This window comes from Tachysurus fulvidraco, chromosome 8 (genome assembly GCF_022655615.1).
Source record: "Tachysurus fulvidraco isolate hzauxx_2018 chromosome 8, HZAU_PFXX_2.0, whole genome shotgun sequence".
Lineage (NCBI taxonomy): Eukaryota > Metazoa > Chordata > Actinopteri > Siluriformes > Bagridae > Tachysurus > Tachysurus fulvidraco.
The window spans coordinates 15,470,537-15,491,777 of record NC_062525.1 but is presented as its reverse complement, the minus strand read 5'-3'; the positions used below and the strand labels follow the sequence as shown (position 1 = coordinate 15,491,777).

The following is a 21,241-nucleotide window of genomic DNA, read 5'->3' as shown; positions in this document are numbered from 1 at the left end:
CTTTTCCTCTTATCCCAGAAGTAGGAATGTCTTCCTTGTGATTTGTTGTGCGCGTGATTGCTTCGTCATTCGGTAACCTGAAGAGAGTGAGGCTTGTGCTGGGGTCTGATGATGGGATATTGAGCTGCTTTTGAATTGATTTGTTTAAAGTCTCATCAGTCACTAATACGGTCTTCATGATGTGTGGATTCATCTTTAAGGTTTGAATTGTTCAAAAATTTATTTTTAATGTGTGTGGACATAAGGTTGAAATTGGAGTTTGTCCAGTGTGTACTAGTGAATATACAGATGATGCTAAATGCTCAGCTTTGTAGGTGTGTTCAGACTAATTTAGGAGATTTGCTCAGCTTGTAAAATTGTATGTACGTGTGTGTGTGTGTGTGTGTGTGTATGTGTATATATATATATATATATATATATATATATATATATATATATATATATATATATATATATATATATATTATAGTGCATCCCTTGAAGAACTGCAGGCTGTAAATGTGACAGCTATTCCCTTTGAAGCAAAATTCATTTTAATAGCATCAGTCATTTGGAATAGCACCAGTCTGTGCAGTTAGGGAAGGAGCTTTAATGTTTTAATGACTTGTTCTGTAGTCAGAACATTTGTGTCCTTTTATCTGCTTCAAAGAGTTGCTGTTTTCTCACTAAATGATGATAGTAAAACAAATTGAACAAGTTATTTTTTCATTCGCAATAGAGGGATCGACGACTTTTCTCCTCTGCCCAAGATATTACCATAAATTCATGTGGGAGGAAGAGAAGGATGCATGAAGAGCATGTATAGAAGTGTAGTACTCGGGTTGCTGAGAGGTTGAGTATGGATTTGTACACCAAACCTCATGAGGTGGAAGGTTTCAATTCTACTCTCATTTGTTTCTACTAGTACAGGAGCTGATGTGTTGTTTGTAGGATGTGTATTTAAACCAGTCCACTGCACTGCAATATAAAAGGTATATATATATATATATATATATATATATATATATATATATATATATATATATATATATATATATATATATAATGTAAAAGGTAATATCTTCGTGCTCAACACTGAGAGTGAACAAAGCCACCTGTCAGTGATGATGAATATTTTATAATGCTTGTTTGTCTTAATCTGAAATCAGTGGATAAATTGATTATTAATTAAATTGCTTAAAATGGCTGGCCTTCTTTTAAATGTCACTAAAGTGCAGTAATGTGATGTTTCCCAGCATGTTTCTACAATGATCTCTCATGGTGCAGAGCCACTTGGAGCACTCTTGGGGATTCTAATACAGTGTGTTTTAATGAGAGCGAAGACGAACGCTCGTCGGCCAACAGGCTTTTAAAATGTCAGTTTGGGCCTCATGAGGTGGAAGGTTGCAATTCTACCTTCATTTCTTTCTTCTACCACAAGAGCTGATGCTTTTTATGTGTATGTAGTGTTATATATTTAAACAAGTCCTTTGCTCAGCAGCTTTTTTCCCACATGCTCTCTCAGCTCTTTACTGACGGGTCACTGAGTGAACAAAGCCTCCTGTCAATGAAGATAAAGCTTTTTATGAATATTTGAAAATACTTGCTTTGTGCCTTATGTAATGCTGGATCATGTAAAACAATTCATCATGCAAAGCTCACCATCAGTGGACAGAAACAAAGACAGAAATGAATTATTCATGTATTCCGTTGACTGGCAGTGCTGCAGCAGACATGGCCTTCTGTCTTCCACAGATGAGGAGAAGCAGTGGACGGGGCCGTTTTGCTTCATCCAGGCGGCTGACCCGCAGCTGGGGCTGATGAAGGCATGGAGGGTGGGAGACTGTGATAGAGGAGGTGATGAGTGGGCAGAAGAGGTGCAGCTCACCAAGCAGGCTGTCGGAGCCATCAACAAACTGCAGCCACGGCCACGCTTTGTTGTCCTCTGTGGGGATTTGATCCATGCCATGCCAGGTAAGATCACAGTTCAGGAAGTCAATATCAACTAACTAGTGTTTTATTATGACTTTAGCTATATAGTGTATGGGTGAGGTATAATACGCTTATGTTGCAGGTAGACTTCAATTTTGTGGTTGTAAAATGTTTACAAGTTACAAAAACACCATCATGTTCTGTGAACTGTTTCTCAGGCTGTTCCCAGGCTGTCCTTCGGTCTGTCTGTCTAATATTCTTGTTAGATTGACACCTCAAGAACGAGTAGTTGAACACTTGTAGGATTTATATAAAATTATTGAGTCAAGATCAGAGCAAGTGATCAGATCAAAATAGTCTGAAATAGTATTTATCCAATAGCTTTCTTCCTGTGTATAGTACAGAAATGTTCATTTAATCCATGCTCAGGAATTCAGGGCCCTATGCCATCTGTCTGCCCATCCGTCTATTTTTCTATCAGTTCATCCATCCGAGATTGGAGGTAACTAACATTGTAACTAACAGCCAAACAGATTTGATTTTCCAATTGAAGCAGCAGGATCAAGGTCAAATGTTTTTAATGCATGTGAAATAACCGATGTTGTTTGATTGTACTTTGTTAAATAGCAAGTTTATAAATCTGTTGTCTTATATTATGTAGGAGTGTCAAGTCAAGAAGCCTTTATTGTCATTTCAACCATATATAGATGACGCAGTACATCAACTTTTCTCCAGGACCATGATGCTACATACAAAGTAGAACAAAGACAGAGTGACATAGAACAACACAGAGCTTAAGGACTTAAGTAAGTTAGTCTGAGCCACATAAAGTGCATCTGTGCAACCTGGTGCAAACAGTGCAAGACAAAATACTGTGCAAACAAACAATTACACAAAAGACATTACACAAAAGCAGGATGCACAAAATACACAAAAGTAGTAAACATATGGTGTATTATATACTGTAGTACTGGAACTAGTTTTTCCTATCTACAATGCATAATGTATTTACAAATCTACATTACAAAAAAGTAAAAACCATGTAGATAGTTCCTCATCAACCTTAAAAATGAGGAAAACTGATTTTGCTGCTTTGTTCATACACAGCCGGCATTTACAGAGGTCCGTCTAAGACAGCGATGTCCAATCTTATCCACAAAGGGCCGGTGTGGGTGCAGGTTTTCATTCCATCCAAGCAGAAGCCACACCTGATTCCACCTGTTTAATCAGTTGTTCTTGGCTTTTAGAAGACTCTGGTGTGGCTTCTGCTTGGTTGGAATGAAAACCTGCACCCACACCGGCCCTTTGTGGATAAGATTGGACACCGCTGGTCTAAGATAAACATCAAGTGAACAGCATTTCTGCAGATGGAAACACCTTGTTGGTGACAGAAGTCAGACTGTATAACTTCTGGTCGATAATTGGACAGACTGGTTCGAGCTGACAGATGTGCAGTTGAGTACAATTGTGGTGAGCAGAAAATCATCTCAGAATGCGGTGAACTATGAGGTGAATAGGCTACAACAGCAGAAGACTCCACCAGGTTCCCCTTCTGTCAGCCAAGAACAGAAAGCTGACTCACCAAAACTGGACAGATAAAGGCTGGAAAAATGTAGCCTGGTTTCATGAATCTTGATTTCTCCTGAGGCTCACAGATGGTAGAGTCAGAATTCAGCTCCAACAGCTTAATCCATGGACTCAACCTGCCTCTTGACACCAAGCAGTTGGAGGGAGTATAATGAAGTGGGGAATGTTTTCTTGGCACACTTTTGGCCAGTTAATTCCACTTAAACATCACTTGAATGCAACAGACTATACATGTTGTTGCTGACCATGTGCATTACTTCATGGCCTTAATTTACCATCTTTTAACGGCTACTTCTGGGAGGTTAATGCGGCATGTCACAAGGTATAAGACGTGAAAGTGCACTTGAAAGGAATCACATGATGCAGACATGACAGCATGGAGCAGAATCTCAAAGGAATGTATCAGCATGTTGTCTGATCCATGCCACATAGATCTGCGACTGCTTACCCAGTGTTAGCGTAGCATTCTCGATAAATGTTCCTGATAAAGTGCTTTGTGAGAGTATGTGATAATGTATGTAAATACGAGCTCATTAATGTAAACCTGCCATTTGCAGTCTGCATTACTGTCACATCCATTGCCATTGTAGGAAATGAATCCAACACCACTGTGGTATAAAGTCATTTCATCACTGGATGTGCCTCGTGTTTAACATGAATTTGGAGTCGCATGTTTAATGTGTTGTTTTATATGAGGCTATACTATTTTTAAAACGACTGTTAGACTTTCATGCTATTTCTTGCCTTCTCAATGCCCAGAGCACAGTACTTTGCACTGAATCTTTGTTTGTTTTTTCCTTCCTTATTTTTGGCCATGGAATACTTACCATGTTAAAAAGCTTTTGCTCTACTATTTCACCTCCTTTAAAGGGCTTAGAAATGCTGATTAAGGGCTTAGTGATGCTGAGGAGTCAGGTTTAATAGAAGGCGGGAAACGCTCACATTCGTGAATTAGTGAAACCCAGCAATAGACGAAACAATAATTAATTTCTCTTGTGCCTTACTTTTGTATAAACTCACATTTCCACAGCTGTATGAATGACTTATTTCGTCTACACATAGAAACAATAACTGCATAGAGCAAATGCAGTGGTACTATAGGACACCTAAATCCCCTCATTCTCGATGCATCATCCTGTTTCTGATGCATTGAACTTGTGTTTGAAATTCTGTTTTCAAAGGTGTGGAGCTGTTATCCCAGTGTGAGTCATGTTTTATTTTGTTTTTTTGTTTTTAGAGTGATATGAATAGAATACAAATCAGTGTAAGACTTGCAGTATATTTTAAAATGGGAATATTATTATTTTTTTTCATTTTTATAGAAAAGGGTAGACTGGGACAGGACTCGTGTGGAGCGCCTTCTGTGCAAATCCTTTATACATCCGAGTTCTGAACTTTCTCAGGAGGGATATCATCTACTTTTGAGATTCTTCAGGCTTTATAGTTTTATTTTCCTTGATGTTATTTGAGCCCTGCAGCTATATTCTGTGTGGTGGCTGCTTTTTATAAGGTAAAGATATAATGAGTGGGCTGTAAAGGCACAGCTGGGGCTTGTGGGGAGATGTGGAGACCTTTAAACAGTCGGTTAGTGACAGGTCACGCAACCCGACTGCGGCAGATCCATGAGATGACCCATCCATCATGCAGCTTCTCTTCTGAACTTCGAAATCAACTGCATCCTTCTGACATTTTCACTTCTCTGTCTTGCTTTAAAGTGGTCAGAGAAAACAGTTATGTCTGGTTTCTGGTAAAGCATGAACCTGGACAAAGATATATACTCTATATATTTTATTTGGAAGGCTTGTTATGGGTTTTGGCTTTGCTTTTCTGTCCAATACTGAATCATCTTTAATTTGAAAAGTGTGTTAAAACATTCATTCATTCATTCATTCATTTTCTACCGCTTATCCGAACTACTCGGGTCACGGGGAGCCTGTGCCTATCTGAGGCGTCCTCGGGCATCAAGGCAGGATACACCCTGGACGGCGTGCCAACCCATCGCAGGGTGCACACACACTCTCATTCACTCACGCAATCACACACTACGGACAATTTTCCAGAGATGCCAGTCAACCTACCATGCATGTATTTGGACCGGGGGAGGAAACCCCCGAGGCACGGGGAGAACATGCAAACTCCACACACACAAGGCGGAGGCGGGAATCGAGGTGTGAGGCAAACGTGCTAACCACTAAGCCACCGTGCAGCGCCCCCCCCCCCCCACGCCATGTTAAAACATTAAAACATTTATTTGTTTAGCAAGACCGCGATATAGTATTATTTTATTGAAAACAATGGAGAAATGTAATATTTATAGATTTAGCCTGGTATGTTCTTTAAATTATAAACTAACCTGTTGCAGCAAACATAATAATACCACATTGTTTTCAGTATTGTTTATACTGTATAAACAAATTGTTGTAGCCATGCCCCTAACTGAAACATGTCGATGAGATTTTATTCTTTAGAGATATTTAAAATGAATTTTTTATTCCCGGAAGGTTCTAAGGTGAAGGTTCGCTCAGGGACCCATTAATCATTCACCTTCACTGAACACATACGCCGGCCACTTCAAGCATGACTGCTGACCAAATTGCATTCCTTTTTTTTTCCCACCAGCAGCTGTTCTCAAACATTCTCTTCTCATCTTATCATGAACCACAGCGAGTTGTGTGTCAGTTGTGTGCTAGAGTTGATGGATGTGATATCCAAGCAGATTCCAGACTCCAGAAGGCAAGCTCGTGTTGGAAGATGATTAGATGCTCATGGACTTTGGAGGAATGGGCAAGGATGACATTATGCTTTTCACTCCTTAATCTGCATATGTGAGCAGGTTCAGGTGCTGTTGGTGTGGGGGGAAAATGAAGTTCTCTGAACAATGAGCAGTTGGAATGACCAGCGGGAGACGAGTTCTCTGTGTGCCTGACTGATAGAGATCTCTGTTGCGAGTGCGAGAGCTTGTAATGGGGTTCTTTGCAGTTTGTCACTGATTGGAGACATGGGGAGCTGTTAAAGTCGAACACTCTGTACCTCTGATGAGAGAAAGGAAAATAGCTCCAAATCTGGCTACCTTCACAAAACAAATAATTTTCAAAAATAGCTTCCTTCAAACAGTAAGCCACGGCTTCAGCTATTTCATTTGCACAGATTAGCTTTTTTTGTGTGCATTTGGTTAATACGCCTTTTAAATTTAAACAAACTGACACTGAAACTCCATATTTGTTTCCATAGACAGCACAGTATATTGATCATTCTCCAGTCACATTATTAGAAACACCTGTGTTGTTGTTGTTGGTTTTTATGGATGTTAGTGCTGCATGCTGTTTTTCCCAGTCTTCAGCTGTCCTGTTTCAGTAAGCCTGTGCCCACTGCGTCCCCAGAATCCATTTCCTGCCTGTAAACTGGAGTCTGATGTGGTTTTTCACTGTTGTCCCCTATCTGCCTTAAGGTTTCATTCTGTGATGCTTTCCTAAGATGTTCTGAGCTGATTTTCTGCTCCCCATCGGTGTATAGAGTGGTTATTTTAGTTGCCATCACCTTCCTTTCAGCTCAAACCAGTCCTGTCCTCTCTCATGAACAAGACGCTTATGCTGGCGGAGTTGCCACTCTCAGTCACTGTCATCACGGTTTCCCACATGTGAACGTTAAGTGAAGCTCTTGACCCGTATCTGCATGATAATATGCACTACGCTACTGTCACATGAATGGAGGATTGGACAATAGCATGAATATGGCGATTCTATTAACATGGCTGGTGAATGTATGTTTTAAAATTCAACCTCTCTTGTGTAGTTGGATGCTAGTTAAGTGTTATTTTTTGTAATTTCACCCTTCCTCATTGAGCTTTAAATCTACCCCAGGGAAATTAGCAGGATGGCATTAACAGTTTCAAAACGTTGTACTTGGATATATACACTAAGTATAGGTAGCTTGGTGTTGTGTTGCTGGAAGGCTGGATCAGTTGTACACATTTTCAGTGATTCATTTAAATATTTTAGAACAATGGATGCTGTAGAAAAAAGGTTATGTTTGTTGCTTTTCTCGTTGTTGCAGCTGTCAATTCACTTCAGGGTAATATTATTTATCTTATATTTTCAGGACATACATTTGTCTTTTTTTGTTGATCTTTTTGTGTTATATCAGAATGTTCCAGCTTTATTAAACCTTGTGTTCAAAAAACTTCTGCACAGATTACTTTAATCTAATATTTGTCTCAAATATTGTTGTCCCTGATTATATGTTTAATAAGGTTAATCTAGCATTAAGCAAGGTTAATGACTGCGAATCAGCATCAGACCTTCTTGCATACTGGTGCAAACCGGATTCATGTAACTCTCCCAACCATGACTAGTTGAAATCCCAAGGATAAATGTGTGTAGTCGTAAGAAATTCCAGCTCTCATGCAAGACTAAACACCGCTAATAGCAACAAAATTGCCGAATTTATCAATAATTTCGAAGTGCCAACCCATGGCTAAATGAAATATTGATTTGAAATATCTTTCTTTGTTGAACATGTTTTATCTTTAAACAACTTCACTCCACATGGAGCTGTAGCTTACTTTATTGTAGCGGCGCTTGTTGTGACTCTGATTAAGATCCAAATCTTGTAGAAGTTGTAACTGCCTGAAAGCATTTAGAATCTGAGTGTAAATCTCACTAAATTAATGAACTTAACGAACTGTGTTAAATCTAGAATGTAGAAAAGTAGTACGATTTACACTCAGTAAAATGTAGAACAAATTGGCAGCCAGTACAGATATTTACGTGTTATATTTACTATACTAGTGTAAGAACACACGCTAATAATTAATCAGCCAGTACTGACTGCAGATGATGTATGCTTGGTGCGGTGAAAACCGCTATGTTGCTTCTGCTATATGCAGAACGGCACTTTCTCTCCTTTCCCTCCATCCATCCTCTGCCTTCTCCCTCCCTTTCTCCTCCTTTCCTCAACACTGACCGTTGTTCATGTCACCACCAAATATAAACCATGGTGCAACAGATTAACAATAAAATGCATTTAATAATGTGTAGTCTAGTCAGTTTGCCTGGGTGGCATGCACAAATATCACCTATATGTGGGAAGCACTATTAGCTCCGAAGACATGGTGGACAGCTTTGGTGAAAAGAGAGAGTCTCCAGTACTTAATGATGTAATATTGATGTATTTTTATTATGTAAATACAGACTTGTAGACAGTTTGTCTCCACAAAATTTCTCCTAGATTTTACCCCTTTTTAATGAAATAACAGGAATACACTCATCATCCGCAACTGGTCATGTCATTTGTTTAAAAAAAAAAAATCTGTGCATTCCTCAGGTTGCCAATTCAGAGAGGAGCAGGAGAGGGACCTGAAGGATGTCCTGCGGGACACTGATCCAGAAATTCCGCTCGTGTTTGTCAGCGGTAACCATGACCTTGGCAACACTCCCACTCTGGACACAGTGGAGCAATACTGCCGTGCCTGGGGTGATGACTACTTCAGTTTCTGGGTTGGTGGAGTGCTGTGCCTGGTGTTGAATTCTCAACTGTTCTTTGACGCATCAGGCTGCCCTCAGCTGGAGGAAGCACATGAGGTCTGGCTGGAGAAACAGCTCCAGAAAGCAGCCAAGAGCTCAGCACGGCATGTCATTGTCTTCCAGCACATTCCACTCTACCTGAGTTCTCCAGACGAGGAGGATGACTACTTCAATCTGCAGAGAGCCAAGAGAGAAAATCTGATACACAGATTCTGCCAAGCAGGTACGTATCTGAGCAGCATCAGCTGGCCAAATTCAAGCTGAATGGACACATGCATTCATGTTGTGTCTGTCAGTTCAATTGTAATGCTACTGTCTCTAATAATGTGACCATGCAGAACCCCAGTACACAGGCTGCTGCTGCGACTGATGCTATAGTAAGTTTGGCAAGGCTGATATGATCAAAGGTAATGTGGTGTGAAATTAAAACATTTAGATCCAAGATCTAGGAAATTTGTGAGATAGTAACTGGAGTTATGACCAAATCGGCAAAACCAAGCAGAAATTCTGTTTTGTAATTTACAACCTAAATTCAGGAAATGTTGGGACATTATTTAAATTTGTATAAAATGAAAACGAAAAGACTTTCAAATCACATGAGCCAATATTTTATTCACAATAGAACATAGATAACATATCGAATGTTTAAACGAAGAGATTTTACACTTTTATCGACTAAATGAGCTTATTTCAAATTTGATGCCTGTTACAGTTCTCAAAAAAGTTGGCACTGTGATAGAGATAAATGGCTGAAAAGGAAGGAAATTTTTGAAAAGATTTAGCTGGGAGAACATCTATCAACTAATTAAGTTAATTGATATCATGTCTGTAACATGATTAGCTATAAAAGGGAGGCAGAGTCTCTCAGAATTAACGATGGGCAGAGCCTCTTCAATCTGTGAAAGAGTGCGTAAAAAGACTGTGGAATACTTTAAAAACAATGTTCCTCACAGACAGATTCCAAATGCAAATCTCATCATCTACAGTGCATAACATCAGCAAAAGATTCAGAGAAACTGGAGAAGTTTCTGATCGTAAGGGACAAGGCCGAAGACCTTTATTGGATGCCCGTGGTCTTCAGGCCCTCAGATGACATCGCATCACTCATCAGCTTTATTGTGTTAATGAGTTATGAATACTTCCAGAAAACACTGTCAGTAAACACGATCCGCCATCTGCAGATGCCAACTAAAGCTCTATCCTGCAAAAAGAAAGCCATATATGAACATGGTCCAGAAGCACCGTCATGTCCTGTGGGATAAGAATCATTTACGATGGACTGTTTCAAACTGGAAAAGTGTTCTATGGTCAGACGAGTCCAAATGTAACCTTCTCGTTTAAAGTCGCTGACACTGTGTCCGCTGGGCTAAAGAGGAGAGAGTATCATCAGCGTTCAGTTCAAAAGCCAGCATCTCTGATGGTGCATAAGTGCATACAGTATGGGCAGCTTGCATGTTTTAAAGGCACTATGATTGCTGAAATGTATCTAAAGGTTTTAGAGCAACACATGCTCCCCTCCAGATGATGTCTATTTCAGGGAAGGCCTTGTGTATTTCAGCAGGACAATGCAAAACCACATACTGCAGCTATTACAACAGCATGGCTTCGTCTTAGAAGAGTCCGGGTGCTGAATCGGCTGCCTATTTCGGACAAGAATGGGACCAAATTCCAACACCAAAACTCCAGAAACTCATAACCTCTATTTCCAGAAGTCTTTCTAAAAGAAGAGGAGATGCTACACCATTGAAAGACCTGGAAAAAAAAAAAGTTTACACATCATCTCAGTGTAAACATGTATGATGTTATCTATGTTCTATTGTGAATAAAATATTGGCTCATGTGATTTGAAAGTTTTTGTTTTCATTTTATTCAAATTGAAAAATTTATCTCAACATTTCCAGAATACGGGTTGTAGCTTTACAACAATAGAATTCTAAAAGATGACACGATTTTTTTATGGGTTCAGAATTTTGTCATATAATCGGAGACCAACACATGTAGCCCCAACATATGCATTTAAATAAATACTAGTTACCATACAAGGTTGTCCCCTCTTATATACACACTTCTTTACTATATAAATGTATTGTGTAAATTTGATTTGTCTATTAATTTCAGTATCTGTTCTTTAAATACTCAGCAGTTCCAGTCTGTTCATTTCATCGGAGTGCTGATATTTACAGTAATTACTGACAGCACTGGTACATTTCACTTTTATCTCTCACCTTGTCTGTGTTTGCTAAATTCTAATTCTAGCAAAAGTCCATTACACTGTAACTGTTATAGCACTTAGTGGGGTCATACAGTCTGTTGCATGGCAACAGCCAATGTTGTATCCAGCTGTGGCTTCTTTGGGAACTATTTTAGTTGAAGGAGAAAAAAATAAATCAATCATTTGGCCATATTGATTCTGAAACGTCTCGATATTAATTTCTCGCGCATAGCTCCGTCGTACAAGAACATGCTCGGAGTGCTCAGATGTTGGACAGCTGCACTAAGCAATGCTTAACTGAAGGCTGATTCTCTTTTTTCATTAATATTTGAAATATCTACATTGTATGCAGTAGGTGCAACTTTTTGTTGATCGTTTTATTTAAATGACAGAAAAAAATGAACTGATATATTTAATTATTAAAAATGTTGTTTTTTTTTAAGCAAGTAATGCAGAATACAGCTGTTTAATAAAAATAATAAACAAAGAAAGAACACTTTATTGCCAAGAAATGTTGAGATGGAACAGAACGACTTACTGCCCCATACGTCATCATTTATTTAACAAAATCACTGTCTTTCTGCCTCAGCCTCAGTCTGGTGTAATTTTATGATTCTATTTCCTGGCATTCTTATTCAGGTTTGTTTATGCGCCTCTACTCAAAAACAGAGGTTGTCTTTCCCAGATGAGTGCACTGCCAGAGGACTTGTGAATGCAACACAAACTGAAACTGAGAACAAGCTGCCGATCCACACAGTCCAGTTCAGAGTTAGAGGAGAGTAATATGTGTATTTTGTATAGTGTAGAAGCAAGAGCAGGGAAGGAAGGTGATGCTGCAGAGTACATGATACAGTTAGGAATTGTTTAGGATGTCATAATGTATCATGATATACAGTAGATCCCAGTCTGTGTTAGTATCAGCTTCGAAAACAAAGTTTAATACCAGGTTAAATCTTCTGTAGATCAGTCTGCTGTTATGTGGTGCAGATTAAATCTTAACAGTTATTTGGTACTTCCCTACTGCATGAATTATGAACCTACACTCATGAGCTCGTAGTCTGTATATAGGAGACGTTTTTACCATAATTTTTAAAGTAATACATGTGAGAGTCATATTTTATGGCCATATTTTACGGCATATGTTCTGAAGTTAGTGATGTATGATGTACAGCACATTTGCCGGTGAAGGTCAGAACCAAGTTTATTTCATGCATCAATGTGTGCCTCCAACTTTGTGACAAAAGTTTTGGTAACACCTCCATAAGGGTGTCCTGGTCGTGTGTCCACAAACTTTTGACTCTAGTGAATCACAGTTAAATCCCACATTTTTAGTTTTCTGTTTACAAAATGCTGGATAGAAGAAAACATTTGTTCATGACTTACAGAAGGCCACTGCCAATAATCAATCCCCTTATGCTGTCTCAGGCTTTGGAGATGTGAGAAAATTGCTGTTTTTAATGATTTAATCCATGTTTGGTATGAGGCATTACGATTTGTAGGAAGATTTTCTGTTTTGAGACCTGCACCCCGAGGAAAGCTGGTCTTTGTAAAATATGGGACTGTTGTAGTTTGGACTATTAACTATCATTTTTAACGATCTTCCAGTGTTTAGGATCACAGTATGATGATGACTGTGTGTCAGTGTCTTGTCACAGAATTGCAGAATCAGAATCATCTCACACAGTGTATGTATTATGATAGCATGTCTACATGTATATTGCACAAAGTCTTACCTCAGGGGTTAAAGGCATGATGTAAAAAATAGCTAGCAGAGGAGAAGGACGTTACATCCATATAATTCTCGCTCACTGAGAAAATCACTCGGTTCTTTTTAATCTCGTTCAGTTCAGTATATCATTCGGCCAACGGAGGACACCTCTAATTTATTTTACATCCTGATGGATCTCATGAATATATTTGTGAATGTTTCAGGGCCCTCGTGCTGTCCTAATTGGAAGCAGTGTACCTTCTGAACTCAGTGGCAGACTGCTCCATCTATTATTGTCACCGTGACTCACTGCAAGATTTCCGGCTCAGTACTCAGAGGTGCTCATGAGCCACAGCCCGGTTTAATGTCTCCTCTGCACTCATCCTGTAGCAGCACTGAAGAATCTAAACATTGTTCTGTAAGAACCCCTCAGAGGAAAATGTCAGCTCTCATGCTCCCCTTCTTTATAGGCATCACGTGATGGGAACGAACATAAAACCTCAGTTTGTTTTGAAACTTTATTTAATGTGAAGGTTTTATTTCTGCGCTTTCAAGATGGATACCATCATGGAATGAAACGTGTCTCTCTGTCCAAAACAATAAGAAAGATTATAGTTCTCTGTAGAATAACTCATGTTTTCGTGACTGACTGTTTGTTTAGATGTACAGCTGCTGGTGCTGACTTGTACCAAGCTAATAAACCAACTGTTTCTTTCCTTTGTGATCTCTGTTGGCTTAAGGCAAGCTGATGTTAATGAGTGTGAGTAAACCAAGAGCATTTGTCATCACTGGAAAATTGGTCTGTTTTGGTCAGCTGATGAAGAATGGGCTGAGCTCAGGGACGTAATGGAGATAATAACAGGTAGACCACAAAGATTTGCTATATTATAGGATGACTTTCTATTGACGAGCTCGACCCCGACCTCTATGTTGCTCTTTATGGGCTTCTATTATGGATATGTGGTCGATGTATATAGTAATTACAATCTCCAGTTCTCCAAAAGTGTCTCACAGTCTCACATGCTTCAACTTAGAGACACAGTTCTCTATCGTCACCACTGAAAAAACTACAGTAGATGATAGTGTTAGTTTGGTGTCACACCACAGTGTTGTTGAATTCTCAGATCTGAACATGTTCCTGAATTTTTTGTAACAGAGCAGCTCTGAAAATAGTTCCAGATAGAATTCAATGATAGGTTTTATATGTTATCATTCTTACCAGAAGCTCGAGCCCAGGTAAAATTTTCCTGGTAAATCATCACCTGATGCATTGTGTGTAGATTAAGTTAGATATATTTAAAAAAAAAAAAAAAAAAACTTTCCAGTTGTTTGAATGATATCATTTACATCATTAGAATGATTTAAAACATAAAGGTTGATTATAACACCAACCGAAGAGAAAATCTCCTGCACATCCTCTTCAATCATATGCCCCGCCTCTCTCGCTGTGCTCCTCCTCCCTTCACTTTTCACCATGTAAACCTTGACTTAAAGTCACATGATAATTAGTAGCATGTGAATCTGTATTTAATTGAATGATAGCATCCCGTTTTCCAGATCTAATTGGAACAGATTTGATCGATAGCATTAGCTTGTTAGCTGCGGAAAGAAGGCATACATACATGCGTGCGTACATACATACATACATGCTTACATACATACATTCATACATACATGCTTACATACATACATTCATACATACATGCTTACATACATACATGCTTACATACATACATGCTTATATACATACATGCTTACATACATACATTCATACATACATGCTTACATACATACATGCTTACATACATACATGCTTACATACATACATGCTTATATACATACATACATGCTTACATACATACATACATGCATACATACATGCATACATGCATACATACATGCGTACATACATGCATACATCCATGCGTACATACAGTACATACATACATACATACATACATACATACATACATACATAAATGCTCCTCTCAAAATCACCAGAATTAAATGCTTTGGCGCTGTTTCTACAATATTTGCCCCAGCACATGCCTCTGGTCATCACTTAAACTTAAGTACTTTTGTAAAATTGTTGAGGTGCCCATGCACCAGTAAACATCACACACTAAACTGTTCCTGATTCTTACAGTGACAACTCATTCCCCAGGACTCGTATCACATAAACCGTGGCTAATTATAAACAAAGTACATTTATTTAACATATTAATAGTAGATTTTCTGACATGGGAAAGTGCTGCATTTTTGTCTTCATAACTTCAAGTGAGAGGAGAAGTCGATACTAGTGAAGGAACGGCTTTTGTAACGATAATAGGATCCAAGTTGTTTCAGAGAGGTTTCACAGCTGTAAATGCAACTAGAAATGATTCAAAAGCATGGAGTTCATTAATAAATTGTGTATTGCAATTGTTGGCAATTTGCTGTAGTGTGAAACAAATTAAAATATTAGAGAAAAAATAGTCCATTTCACATCGTGTTCTTTACTTAATAGACATTTTGATTTTGGTTATCAAGATTAGGCCGGTCTTTTGTTGTTTTTAATACTCTGTCAAGACCTGTTCACCGTAAACATGGCTCTCTGTCCAAAACAATAAGAGAGAATATGGTTCTCTGTAGAATAACTCTGTTTTTGTGTCTGATCGTTCAGCTGCTGGTGCTGACTTGTACCAAGCTAATAAACCAACTGTTTCTCTCCTTTGTGATCTCTGTTGGCTTAAGGCAAGCTGATGTTAATGAGTGTGAGTAAACCAAGGGCATTTGTCATCACTGGAAAATTGGTCTGTTTTGGTCAGCTGAGGAAGAATGGGCTGAGCTCAGGGACGTAATGGAGATAATAACAGGTAGACCACAAAGATTTGCTATATTATAGGATGACTTTCTATTGACGAGCTCGACCCCGACCTCTATGTTGCTCTTTATGGGCTTCTATTATGGATATGTGGTCGATGTATATAGTAATTACAATCTCCAGTTCTCCAAAAGTGTCTCACAGTCTCACATGCTTCCACTTAGAGACACAGTTCTCTATCGTCACCACTGAAAAAACTGCAGTAGATGATGGTGTTAGTTTGGTGTCACACCACAGTGTTGTTGAATTCTCAGATCTGAACATGTTCCTGAATTTTCTGTAACAGAGCAGCTCTGAAAATAGTTCCAGATGGAATTCAAATGATAGGTTTGTATTCATGCACTTATTCTATACATTATCATATTAACTGTAACAACTCATTCATTAATGTGTCACAAAAAATAATAAACTGATTATACATTTATTTAACATATTAAAAGGGAAGTTGTCTCAGATGTTCCACAGGCATGAAGTAGAACTATAAATGGTTATAAAGCATGACGTGGTGTTCATTAATAAATTACATATTGTAATTGTTGGCAGGGGGCACGGTGGCTTAGTGGTTAGCGTGTTAGCCTCACACCTCCAGGGATGGGGGTTTGATTCCCGCCTCCGCCTTGTGTGTGCGGAGTTTGCATGTTCTCCCGGTGACTCAGGGGTTTCCTCCGGGTACTCCGGTTTCCTCCCCCGGTCCAAAGACATGCATGGTAGGTTGATTGGCATTTCTTTAAAATTGTCCATAGTGTATGATTGTGTGGGAATGAGAGTGTGTGTGTGACCTGCGATGGGTTATCACTCCGTCCATGGTGTATCCTGCCTTGATGCCCGATGACGCCTGAGATAGGCACAGGCTCCCCGTGACCCGAGTAGTTCGGATAAGCGGTAGAAAATGAATGAATAACTGTTGGCAGTTTGCTTTAGGATGGCAGTAGTATAAAAGGTCTGCTTCAGCTAGTGGATTCTTTTTTATAATAGCATGCCACATCGTGTTCCATACTTAATAGCCATTTTGATTTTGGTGAGCAAGATTAGTTATTACATGCGTTTTCTTTTTTTAATGCTCTGTCAAAGCCTGTTCAGTCAAAGCTCCACAGCCATCTGTGATCTCGGTCCCTCAGCTTGAGGAAAAACGTCCAAATGCCTCTGTCTCTATTTTTATGTAAAGCTGCAGATCCTTTGTCAGAGCAATTTCAAACCAACCCGATTTCCTGTTCTGCATCAGTGTACGTTTGGATGGGATCTTAATTACTTACATCACACACAATGCGCAGGCCGTCCCTCATTGAGCATTTCATAAAGGCACTCGTGGGGATAAATGACTGAGATATATGAGCAGCATAAGTAATGGTCTCCCCACAGATCATTCTGTCTTTCCTTCTGTCATGCAAATTATATATAGGCATAGTTAGGTGATTAATTCCGAGAGGCCTAACGATAACACGCACATATACACACACACACACATACAGCCTCTCTGACTAAGAAATAAATTCTCAACGATTTGTTTGGAGAAAAGACAGCAGCCGAATTAACATATCATCCGTATCTGGCAGGTAGCCGCAAAATCCGTCTGCCTATGAATAGAGTCATCGGCGGCACAGTGAGCGAGTCTCAGGGGAACAGAAACCAGGCCGCTGTTGTACTTCCCTGTTCATTAGAACTTAATTTCAGTTTGTGTGACGGTTTATTTTCAGAATGTTTTTTTCTCAGGCCTTTGACATACTGTACTTAGGCTTGCTCAGCTTAAATGCTCAGCGATCCTCAGGTGGTAGAATTTACTGAGGTATCGCTGTTCACAGCACGTTCACGAGTCAGATTGTTTGAAAATTGTAAAATTATAAGCAACACCAGGGAAGTGTACTTGTTATATGTGTATATATATATATATATATATATATATATATATATATATATATATATATATATATATATATATGTGTGTGTGTATGGAAGCACTTAAACACGGTCAGCTTTGTGAAACTGTTCTATGTTCATGGCTATATTTCCCCTTTTTTCTGGTGGTTTTCCCTAATGCATGATTGTTTGATTTTTTTTCCCTTCTATTTCTATGGCCAGCTGGTAGTCTGTGAGCAGAACTGGTAGTTACAAGTTTGCACAATAATGCTGCTGCTAGGCAGTTTGCTCTGATTGTTATTTCTGCGCTTTATAATTTTAGGGCAGCCACAGAGAAAAATCGATCCCCGCGATTCGCTTTGTAGTGAAACGATCACAGCTTGTTAATTCAGCTTTCCATTAGTGAGCTGTGGAGAACATACACATCCTGTTTCAGCTCAGAGTCGAAAATCTGAACTCAGAACCCAGACACGGTCTAACAAGATGTCAGCAGATATAAGACTGGAGGAATTTTTCTTACACATAATAATGTGGTCCTTACACACCCACTAACACCTACTGTTTCACTGTTCTGAACACGAACACGTTATCTTTACAAGCGTGACCATTGTAAAGACATCCCAATATTCCCATCGGCTAGTTTCTAATAGCTTACTCAGTAATAAAGCAGTGGGTTTTCATGCATTGTTACGTTCCAAGCTGCAGTATGATGGTAGTTTTTTTTTTGTTTTTTTTTTACAGAAGATTCTTGTCTGAAGAGCACACGCTCTCTGGCACATTAATACACACCATATGCACTTCTACTGTTTCTCCACACTGCTGGTCCATTGAGTAAATAGCCATTGATGTGATCACCTCAACACACTCCTACACCCAGTCCAGTTTTACACCTCCAGATAATTACAGTATTCTGTTTTCTCTCTGCTTATATCGTGTTTCCCTGTTTATGCTTAATTCAAGGTCTGAATCATAGCCCATCAGTAGAGACAGGTTCACATGATAAAAACAGCTTCCAACTTTTGGGAAAAAAAATATTAGAATGCTTTCCTTTTGATTAATAATCATTTAAAAAAAACCATCATGCTGCGTTATTTCTGCTGTATTGCAACACGGAGTTGTAATTGCTTTAAGGATGATGGCGTCTGCCGTCGTGTCTCACTGCATAATCAGCTGCATTCCTCAATTTAGTTTTTTCTCCAGACGCAGAGTCGCACGTTTTAGAAGCTTGTCTAACGATGATTAGATTGTGGCATGTTCTGTACTTTAAGCAAACATTTTAACGAGTATCTGAATAATCCAGGTAAAAAGCTCGATTGACAGGTAGTTACGGTGGGAATATCTGGCTTGTGACATTTCATCTCACACTGTGAAGAGTAAAGGAAAGAAATAGATTTTTGTCTCCAACACTCATTACGCTGGAATCACGGTTTAAAAGCTTACAAGCAGTAAAGGCTGTAGTGTTGCTGCATTCTTGTTAATATTTTGAAATTCCGTTGTGATGTCTTTTGTGCCTGTGTCACGTAAGAGTCTTCCTTAAATCTCATTGCACTATTAGATGTGCCGAAGTATGCAGTTTGCATTCCTGACTACGTCTGTTAGTAAAGTATGCAACGAAAGTCTTGAACGATTTTATTGTAAATTGCTCAACCTGCATTCCTTCAAAAGAAAAGAAAGATTTGTGCCTCTCCATCTGTCTGGCCTTCTCTGTGGTGATCAGTCCACTGCTTTGCATTCTATAACAGCAGAACTGTGTTGGCTGGTGAAATGAAGAGGTGAGATGAAAACCTTCCCCATGATTATGCAGATCAACACAGAAAATAGATTTCTCGAGAGGTCTCCAACATGGCCGGCGCTCTTTGAAATGTCCGTCACTTCTCGCTGCTTTATCAGCCAGTAGAAATCAGTAACTTGGAAATAACGTCAAGATAATGCCCCCGAAGTATTAATCGGCAGTGCCGTTTAATATGCATATCATCCACGCTAATCAATTAGTATAATTGGACCTGACCTATCCTCCTCCCTTGTGTGAAGCTAAGCAGAATATTAATGGATCTCTTCCCCTCAAATCTGTTTCAGGTGTCAAAGCCGTGTTCTCGGGTCACTACCATCGTAATGCAGGCGGCTGCCATGCAGGACTGGACATGGTGGTGAGCTCAGCTATCGGCTGTCAGCTGGGGAAGGACGCGCACGGGGTCCGGGTGGTGGTGGTGACCGCTGATAAGATCATCCATCGCTACCACACGCTGGACCAGCTGAGTGAGAAAGGCATAGATGAAGATCTGAAGAAACTCTTATCTTAAATGAAAGTTTGACCTTCTGTGGGTCTTTTTTTTTTTGGATTAGATTTGTTGGTTCTAGATCAGTAGAAAAGAACAAAGTCTGCTTTCAACTGGCGCTGCCTCTGAACAACAGCCGCCATTCCGTGTCAATATCCAGAAGACATCTGAATAATAAGCTTCTGCACACAGCAGGAGAAAAAAGCAGAGAAATCTAACTGTCTTAAGGTGTCATCAGAGTGCCGTTTCCTTTCTGCACTGTAAACTCCTTACGTTCTATAATGTTTGGGTCTGTCCTGTCAGAAACAAATAGTTTGGAGATGTAATTCCAAGCAATAGTGACATAACTGTTTCTCTTTTTCCTTTTTCATACCTTAATCAAACATCGTGACATTTGAATCAGAAAAATTTATCCGAGATGCTCCAATTCCTCTAAACCCACATCACCTAATCACACTAATCAGCAAATGGAAGTAGAGTTGGAGCTGGTCGTTTGGTGATTTCAGCCTCTGTGTCCAAGCCCATTACGCTCTCCAAACTCCAAGAGGTGAGAGGAGGCAATCTCCATGGCAACCACCGAAAGACATGGCAGTTAAGACTGTAACTTCCAGAGACTCATTCCATCATCAAAAACTTGCTGATTTTCATCTCACACTTGTGGTTTTATCTCTCAGGTTTTAAATCCAATTTGATGATTTGATGCAGGCAAAAAAAAAAAGAATTCTTTGTCGAACTTAGGGAGTGTGTACTCATTCAGCTCCATCTGCCTTTGTAACTTACAAATCCAACCTTGCCAGTTACGAAGGAGAGCATCACAAGGGATCAATGCACTGTATCTCCACAGGTCATCTTTTTTTTTGTTATATTTTGATTAAATTGATTTGTATATAAATATAATATCAATGATTAGAATAGAAACCTTTTTTTAATGAAGCACCTTTGTGGGTCCTCCTGTTGGTAGATCTGTGCCCAATGGCAGGGATGTAAATAAAGGGACTGACACAGGGATTAAAATAAACAGTTTGTTCTATTTACATTGTTAACACTGTTCTTACACCTTTTAATGTGTTCACCTGAATAATCATTTCTGTAAAAAAAAACAAAATTTTTGTCCCCCATAGTGAAACCGAGCTAAGAAGAAGCCAACATAAAGAATCCATATGGATTCTTATATATTTTTGGTATAAATTTAAAATTGATTAAAGAAATGTATTAAATCTATAGATCTATTGAAATAGATCATTTTGACATAGAATAAGAGAGATTTCTTCTCCTCTTATATTAACCAGATTTCCACTAGAAACTCAT

At 39.1% G+C, this 21,241-nt stretch overlaps 1 protein-coding gene across 2 annotated transcripts in view; it reads left to right on the top strand.

Annotated features, from left to right (window-relative positions):
• Window positions 1–20,967, top strand: part of cpped1 (calcineurin-like phosphoesterase domain containing 1) — a 24,007-nt gene extending 3,040 nt beyond the window's left edge. Inside the window, exons 2-4 of one of the 2 annotated variants that reach the window (XM_027137745.2) lie at window positions 1,735–1,953; window positions 8,821–9,243; window positions 19,734–20,967. In XM_027137745.2, coding sequence (XP_026993546.1) covers window positions 1,735–1,953; window positions 8,821–9,243; window positions 19,734–19,957 — 866 coding nt within the window. In that variant the 3' untranslated portion in view covers window positions 19,958–20,967. Of the gene's footprint in view, window positions 1–1,734; window positions 1,954–8,820; window positions 9,244–13,164; window positions 13,658–19,733 lie in introns of those variants that run through there. The other variant, XM_047817739.1, reaches the window with a different exon arrangement.
• Window positions 20,968–21,241: the final 274 nt, after the last annotated feature.